This window comes from Bactrocera tryoni, chromosome 3 (genome assembly GCF_016617805.1).
Source record: "Bactrocera tryoni isolate S06 chromosome 3, CSIRO_BtryS06_freeze2, whole genome shotgun sequence".
Lineage (NCBI taxonomy): Eukaryota > Metazoa > Arthropoda > Insecta > Diptera > Tephritidae > Bactrocera > Bactrocera tryoni.
Genome location: NC_052501.1, coordinates 68,337,593 through 68,346,607, shown reverse-complemented (window position 1 = coordinate 68,346,607; position 9,015 = coordinate 68,337,593). Strand labels below are relative to the sequence as shown.

The 9,015-nt window shown below is 37.9% G+C and overlaps 1 protein-coding gene across 1 annotated transcript; it reads right to left on the bottom strand.

Moving 5' to 3' along the window:
- Window positions 1-253: 253 nt before the first annotated feature.
- On the bottom strand, window positions 254-1,571 carry LOC120771298 (protein windbeutel-like). Its single transcript, XM_040099233.1, has one exon. It carries the CDS (start codon window positions 1,344-1,346, stop codon window positions 549-551), a length of 798 nt encoding a protein of 265 aa, XP_039955167.1. The 5' UTR covers window positions 1,347-1,571; the 3' UTR covers window positions 254-548.
- Window positions 1,572-9,015: the final 7,444 nt, after the last annotated feature.

The window sequence follows — 9,015 nt, the reverse complement described above, 5'->3', positions numbered from 1 at the left end:
CACAATATTGTCGGATTGCCGAATTATTTGCTTTCGGTTTATTGCCATACGCAACGGTATACCAAAAGCTGGTTACCATGGCAGAATTCTAACAAGTTGGCGGCACAACAAACCAGGGGTTACCAACAAAAAATTGAAATCCAAAAATACGCACATATACATACATTTATTTATATAAATCTAACAAGTAATTTATTAAATGAAACGAAAATAAACTATTGTGTACATACATATATACATACATACATACATACATACATACATACATACATACATACATACATATGTATTAACTAATATAATTTAGTCTAAGCACAAAGCTACGCATTACAAACGCTTTTCACCGTTAAATTGTTGTGTTATTGCCGCTTTTGTCCCTTCACACACACACTTAAATAACTACATTACGTTTTTGTTGTATTTGTATGTACATACATATGTATGTATGTCTACGCACTTGTACATGGCTTCAAAGCACTTCACTTCATTTAATTTTTATCTGCTTGATGCCAATTCTACAAGCGTCTGCACTGTTAGCAACACTGGATTTAGAGCTCATCGCTGTTCCGCAACTTCGTCAGCTTGTTCACACGAAACGCCTCGAGTATGTTGAGTTTTCGCTGCAATTCCAATTTCTTGGCATCCGTCACCTTGCCAGCCTTCAGACGTTGCAGCCGCTTGGTCTCATCCTCCACATAATCGTAACCCTTCTCATTGATTTTTCGCATATAAACCAGGTAAGCTTTGGCGCTCGCCGACTTCGTCTCATCGCCTGCTACACCCTGCAACATTTGCTCTGCTTTTGCTATCAACGCCGCTTGTTCGTCATCCGCTTTGTTGGCATATTTCTTGACCAATTCTTCAAAGTCCTTCAGACAACCGTCGCGTCCGATATACAAATCCGTGTGCTGCGTCACAAATTGCTTCAAATTGTCCAATGTCACATCCAAGTGTGTGGGAAAACGCACAAACTGCTCCAACTTGCCAGCCTTGAAGAGCAGAATAGCTGGAAAGCTTTTATCATCCACTTTAAATCGCAAACCCAGCTCTTTGTTTTCATTCTCGCCGTAGTCTTTGATGCCCACAGTGGCCACCAACAGCTCTTTCGTGACTTTGTGCGCAGTTTTCGAGAATGCCGCGAAGGCCTCATGTTTATCGCCATACGGAAAGGCGATATCGAATTTGACTAGCGCGTAGGGAAACCGCTCAATCGTCTGATCGAAGTTCAGCTCATCCAAATCCACGCAGCCGGCGCAGGAACTGGCCGCCGCGGTGGTCACACAGGCCACGAGCACAACACTGGCAAGAAGCTGTGCGTATCTCAGGTACTTTGTTGCCGTTTGCATTGCGGAAATTGCGATGGCTTTTTTGCTCTTTTACTTTACACAAAAAAGAAGATCTAGTATATTCTATAAATTGTATGGCAAGTGTTTTTAGCTGGCTGTAGCTGTAGCCGTTCTTTTAGTCGCCTTTTCAGTGTCGGCGTGTTTTTCTTACTGAATAAACAGGCGCTGGAAAAGAAAGGTGGCTTGAGCTGTTGCTATAACCACCGCACAGCTGTGCTCACTAACTTCCCGAGCAGCCTACAGAGCGTCAACAGCACTCCACGCAGAGTCATACGTCGCATAAACACACTGCGATACACACACACATAATGGAGCTCACCGGCGACTCTATTGCTATTTTTCTATTATATATTTTTTTATATAAAATTTTAACATTGACTTTTCATTTCATTCTCTCAGCGTGCTGATCAGCAAGCGCTAGTTGATTATATGCTGCTTTTTGTTGTTGCTTTCAGTTACTTGACTGCGAAATTTGCTAGCATACAGCTGTAAATATGTATATGAAACAATTACCTTGCCATTGTCTCTCTGAAACAGCGTTGTAAGTGCAAGCGCTCGCCGGCAGGTTGAATGACTTCTGGCAAAAGCTGATTTCCACGTCAGTAGCTAGACTCCAGATAAACATGATAAACACATAACCATATATATTTATGTACAATCGTATGTCAAGTTGTGCACTTGCGAACGTGGTGTCTCTGCTGAGCACAGTCTATTCGTATGAACAGCTTCTGAGTCGCGCTCAAACTAGCAAGCCTCTCTGCTGATATTCAGCGCTGCATGTAAGCTGTTTCTCTCTTGATACGCTCTTTACGTTTGCTTTACATGTTGGCGGTGGAATTGAAATTCTTATTATTGTTCTTAGCCTGGCTTCAAGACATGCCGCTGAAGTTGTATCGCATAAGCCAAGACATATTTCTCTTTGTTCTCATGATTGATCTTATTTGTTTTTGGCAATTTCTTGCACGTGGTGCTTCACAGATAATGAGCGTTATATAATTAGTATTTTTTGTTTGATTTATGGCACACTATTGGATCTTTTTGAACATGTCAACTCTATTTCTATGTTCATATACTATGTATTGTCTAAGTCAACAAATATGGTCAAATAAACCATATAGTTGGGTTTATTTGACGCTATTTATTGACTTAGGCAATATATAAACATAGAAACCTGAAGCTATAGAATTGCGATGACCAGTTCAAGAAGATCCAACATATACTGTGTGCCATACTCTCTATGATTGTCTATACATTTTCTACGAAATAATTTATTGCATTTCTAGCCCTATGTTTCGAGTCTTTATCATGTCTGTACAGCCATTTCAGCTACTTACATATTGCACTCAGTGTATGACACACACCTGCTCTCCCATAGTTTCTGTTTTTAATTGAATTGGACTAACTCCGTTGATTTCCATTTCCGTTAGTTTTGTTTTCTCCGACTGCATAAGGAAGCGAAGTGTAGGGGTTTGGTTCTAAACGAGGACAAGACGAAATATGTCACAAATACCAGACTCTAAAAAACCCTCAACATTCCCATCCTGTTATATGGTGCAGAGGCGCGGACAATGATACCATCTAATGAGACGGCTTTAGGAGTGTTCGAGAGAAAGGTTTTGCGGAAAATTTATGATCCTTTGCGCATTGGCAACAATTGTCTGTGCGAGTTATATGAAGGCATTGACATAGTTCACCGAATCAAGATCAGTCGCAGTCTGTACTGGCTAGATCATGTTGTCCGGATGGAAGAGAATACTCCAGCTTTGAAGGTTTTGGATTTAATTGATAAAGGCCTATTAATTCTCATATTTTGACATCCGAGTTTTTGATTGAAAATTAATGTTTTTTGCTTTCAATATGAAGTCAAAATAAGGTTCTTAACATTTTCAATAAAACATGTTGCGCTTGAGACTTAAGAAGGTAATTTTGCACCAAATTTCTCGAATTAAATTTTATGTTTTTACAAGATAAAATCGAAAAAAAGCCTAAAGCTTGAACATTCGAATTTTGAGGTGTTGATATAAAAGTTGCAGATCTTTTCATTGTTTCCAATAGCAGTTTTTCAATAGCACTCGTAGTTTTGCCGAAAATCGAGATAAATGTTTTTTTCACCTTCCCGGCGTCAGATCGCTCGTAAACTGGTTTTACTTTCATTTTTATTATTTTATCTTTCGTTTCCAACTGGTTTCAACTTACTACGATTGTTTTTTGCTTTGCAAAATTATCTACTTATCTGTTAGTATTTCTTGAATTATATTTTGTATATGCCGGCCGACGGTCCTAAACTCTTCCTCTCCAAATAACTGCACTCTGCTTTCGCCTGTTCGCATTGTTTGCTGTGTTTAGGCCTCTAAGAAATCTTTATTATTAATGGACCCTTTCGCGGACTTCTTTTGGTGCTTCAACAAATTTCAAGAACTGGAAAGTTCAAAGGGTTGCAGGACATCATTTTGTTTGTGCATAAATCTTGAAGTGTGTTGGTTCTACGTTTTCGACCACTATGTAGTTTCGGGATTAATTTTATAGGATTTGTGATCACTTGATCCTAGCTCCCTATAAATTCACGTGTTATTTTATATGTTTTGACTATTCTCGAATATGTTTCCTGATTTCACTTTTTTGTTTTTCTTTTTCGCTAAAAAAAAATATTGAAGAGTTGTGTAGAAGTTGTTGAAAACATAAGTTCATTACTTTGTTAAAGCCACAAGGAATTTACCTTCACTAAAAGGATAGAACAGAAATTATAAATTCTTCTAAATAAATCGAGTTTAAAAATTTCAAATATGGAAGAACGAAACAATATATGCGAGAGACCACAACATGGAGGCACAAATCCATCATCGATGAGTAAATGATCAATTTAAATCCAGTTTTGAACTGTTTCTACCTCGTCTTCTTCCATACAGCTTTTGCAGATGGCGTCTAGTAAGATTCCTAGCCTTTCATCATGGACGCCAATAGGGCAGTGGCCTGTTATAACCTCCAAAACTAGGGAGAGGCTAGCCTTACTGAGCACAAAAAGATCACTACATCTCTTGATATCGATCAAAAGGATTTTGCGACAGCGCAAGTACCGTTGGTGTACCCAGTGCTCCCGCAAAGTCCAGCTAACTAGTAGCAGAACACAAGAGGATATGGGATATGGGAGCACCAACCCGCTCCCATTCTACTGATAGCGGTTCTAGGGTTCCTTTCCTTGCTAACTCATCATCTTTACAATTGCCTACGATTCCGCTGTGGTCTGAAACCCCTACCAGTCTTATAAGAAAGAGATTTGATGCTATTGATAACGAGGTTAGGCACTCCTTGCAGCTGACGAGTAAATCCCTCTACCAACCTTTCCGCCCAGCTTTGACCCACCCGTTAAGAAGCTCACTGCCCTTCTATACCCACGCCTCCTTCCCACCCAAAATCCCTTGAAGGTATATATGCAGAGAAAGAGCCGGCAGAGTTCGGTTTGGCAATTCCATGGTCCAAGTGATCGGTATGAAGTCAAAGTGTGTGAAGAGTTTTGAGTATTCGAACAAAGTGTTCATTTAGGAACCTAAGATTCTGGAGTCTGATGCAACTTTCACAACCATACATCTTCCGGCGCGTGTCTATAGGCACCATGTGCAAAAGGGTGGTTGAGTGAAACTTAGTGCACCACACATGCTGATGAGCGCCACCCGTTGAAGGCTCTGGTGTGGTCTTTTGTAGATCCCTCTACCACATAAAGAGTCCATTTTCGGTGAGAGCCCGAGGATTACTTTTGCCAATGGCTCCTCTACAGCAGTATAAAGCAATAGATGCCTTTTTTGCTCTTTCTTTCATATAAAGACCTCCCTGACTTTTCGTATACAAGAAACCTAAATATGGAATTGATTGTTTTTAGCAGAAAGCAATTGCAGAAAGTAAAGCACATTACATAACAAGGCATTTCTTATCAGGTGAGGATATTTGAGACAATTTGATTGCAGCAAAATGTAGGGTTAAGCAATTACCAGGCAATATGAGGGTTTCACTTAATTTGTGAGTAAACAGTCATAATTACTTATATTATGCCATAAGCGAGTAAAACTTTTTTCTGATAAAGCATAAACATTCCACACATTATTAATTTCGAGCAGGCGAATTGCTGAAAATATCAATAAAACTGTTTAGTTCGATGGGATAAAACAATTAGCTCGATACATATGTACATTATATGGGTGCCACAAGAGTTATGCGAAAAAAGCACCACAAAAGGCGAATTTCATTCTCCAAATCTCTGCTGAATCGCAACAAAATCGACCATTTCTAATGCGAATGGGTGACTGAGTGATGGAAAGTGGGTAAATTACTACATATTTCTTAAGCATCGCTTTTCGTACTAACACACAGAAATATTCGTTAGTTTATACATATCGATGGTTCTGCATGTCTGTCTCTACCATCTGTCCATAAAATATTTATTCATGCTGGAACAAGATATAATGGAAGAATCTAACAATTCCAATTGGGAATGATGTTGCAGGCAGACTAGAGACATACACAAAAGATTTCTGTTAGTTCAGAGGCATCAACCTCAAAAATTTCTAGATTGACTACAATGCAAGGTCTTTTTGTGAACATTGCTGGTTTCTTCAGACCAGCAATCATCAACAATGATCATCAAAAGAAGTTCGCAAAAAGAAATATCAAATTGGCTGAAGGAAACTGTTGCTTTCAGCTGAAAATGAGCTTTCGTGCAAAGTCGAGAAAAAATGTTCACGAAAGGCGGCTGCCTGAAAAAACATTCTTGTACATCCTCTTTTGGCTTCTTCGAACTTTTAAAAAAGTTAAAATTTCATTTAGGATATGGATAGTTCCAGAGTTAGACAAGTCAGAAAATTCTATCAAAATTTCAGGTAAACCACCGGGTATCATTTTGAAAAAGACAAACTTCGAGGAAAACTATTTTAAAATCTCTTGAACTAGCCGAACCAGTTTGGAGGCTGGAGTCAACTAAAATACTTATATCTCCGAAAAAAAAATTTAGTTTTAAGAAAACTCCCGCTTGTAAACATATTCTTGAACAGTTAAATTTCTAGACCAGACACTTTCTTAGAGTCGGATCTGTTGCGGTCTATGGTGAATGATTTTACTGTTCGAAGATTCAACACAGAAGCTTGTGAAAATCATTGTCTAAACGACCATATATTCTTCAATTAGTTAAGAAATTGGACTTTCCATAGATAAATATACAACAACCAATAAAAAATCTCAGAAATAAATACTACAGAAAATTCTCTTCAACTAAATCTCATGTTTCCTTTGTTTAATATCAGCACTACACAAAACTGTTTAATGAATTGAATAAGCTGCCCTATAAAAGGTTTATTGACCGTACGGAGTCCAACATTAAGTCGAACCATAACCCTTTTGGGACTTTGTAAAATCTAGAAGAGCGTGTTCGGCCTTCTGCTTTACGCTGGGGTGATAAGTCAGCATGCACTCCTGGCGAAATGTCCAACTTGTTTGCTGAATTTTCTAATCGAATTATGTACACGATGATCCTGGTATTAGTTCCACTTTTCATGATAACTCTCCATCCATAAATTTTGGCTCGCATGCTTTCTGGGATGATATTGCCACGGCTATTGGTGATATTAAGTCTTCTTCCAAATTGGATCTGAATGGGCTTCCGCCTGTACTAAAGTATAAAATATTGTACTGCCTTGATATATCCTCTTATGCTTATCTTCAATATGTCTCTCACCACTGCGAATTTTATTTCCGACTGGAAATTGACATGCATTACCCCTATTCTTAAAGGTGGTAGAAAGGATGTAGTCTCCAATTACAGGCCTATTTCTAAAATTTCTACTATTTCGAAAATCTTTAAGTGTTTTGTTAAAAATAAATTATTTTTTTCAGTAAAATCAATAATTAACGTCAATCAGCATGGGCTTGTCTCTGGGCGCTCACTCTATCCAATTTAGCGGTTTTGGCGCTTATTGCATCTGCATTCTCCGCTTCTGGATTCAGGTAGATTGTCACAGATTTCTCTAAAGCCTTTGCTAAAGTTTCACATAATTTTTCTAATTAAAAATTATCATCTTTAGGGTTTCACTCGTCTTCTTGCCGTGGCTTAAATCCTTATCTGCTGTGATGTGTTGTCGGTGTCGATGGAGTGTCATCTGATTCATTCATTTGCGTCTTCCGGGAGTGCCACAAGGCGTCTTGAATCTATTTCTCTTTGCTGTTATCAATGACATTTCCTCTTCTTCTCTTTCGCTAACTTTCTGTTACATGCAGACTTAAAATTTTTCGCAATAATCAAAAACTCACAAGATGTATTCCAACTTCAATGTGATATTGATACTTTTATGATTGGTGCCTGAAATCGAAGCTTTTTCTGAACCTAGATAAATGTTCTTAGATCTCTTATGGTAGAGGACGAAGCATCTTACCATCAAGTTACAATGTTTTTAATTGCGTCCTAAAATGCGTTACGGAAATCAAAGATCTTGGGGTAATTTTTGACAACGGATTTCCTTTCAGTAATCACATCAACTATATCCCATCTAAATCATTCTCTGTGCTCGGCTTTTTCCGTCGAAATGCTTCAAATTTTTTTGACCCCTACACTTTAAAATTACTGTATATATATTTGGTTTGGTCCATTTTGAAGTACGCAGTGTTCATTTGGAGACCATATTACATATCGTCAATTAATAGAAACGAGCGAGTTCAAAAGATTTTTCTTAAACTTGCTCTCGGCTCTTTAGAGTTTGTTGACCCAATACCATCGTATACATCTCGTTTATTGCTTTTACATATTAAATTACTGGAAAGTCGACGGTCCTTTCTCTGCCTTTCATCTGTTTTCAATGTAATTAATGGAGGTTTTACTGTTCCTATTTATTAGGGAAAATTAACTTTAATACTCCTTAGCGTTGTCGGAGATCTATTTTCCCATTTCATTATAAAAAGGAAAGTACTAAATTTGTCCATACAAGAACTTGATTCCGATCGCTCAGTTTGTATGGCAGCTATATGCTATAGTTAACCGATCTGAACAATTTCTTCGGAGATTACATTGTTGCCTTAGAAAATATTACATACCAAATTTCGTGAATATATCTTGTCAAATGTAAAAGTTTTCCATACAAGAACTTGATTCCGATCGCTCAGTTTGTATGGCAGCTATATGTTATAGTGGTCCGATATCGGCCGTTCCGACAAATGAGCAGCTTCTTGAAGAGAAAATGCCGTTTGCAAAATTTCAAAATGATATCTTAAAAACTGAGGGACTAATTCGTATATATACAGACAGACAGACGGACATGGCTATATCGACTCAGCTCGACATACTGATCATTTATACATATATGTATATACTTTATAGGGTCTCCGACGATTCCTTCTGGGTGTTACAAACTTCGTGACAAACTTAATATACCCTGTTCAGGGTATAATAAATAAACCAACCAGTAAAAGCCCATTGTAACAGCACAGTGTCTACGTCTGAAACGTCAAAAACTGTTGTTGTAAACAAAAAATATCGTTTAAAAACTTTTACTACATTTGGAGTGTCGTTATCGCAATGATTCAACAAAAAACTGCACTTACGAACATATTTTCGAAGCATAACATAATCGAACTGCGCAGAAATGTTAAAACTCTCAGCAGAAAAGGGGTATTTTTCCATTCTATTGCTTATAAG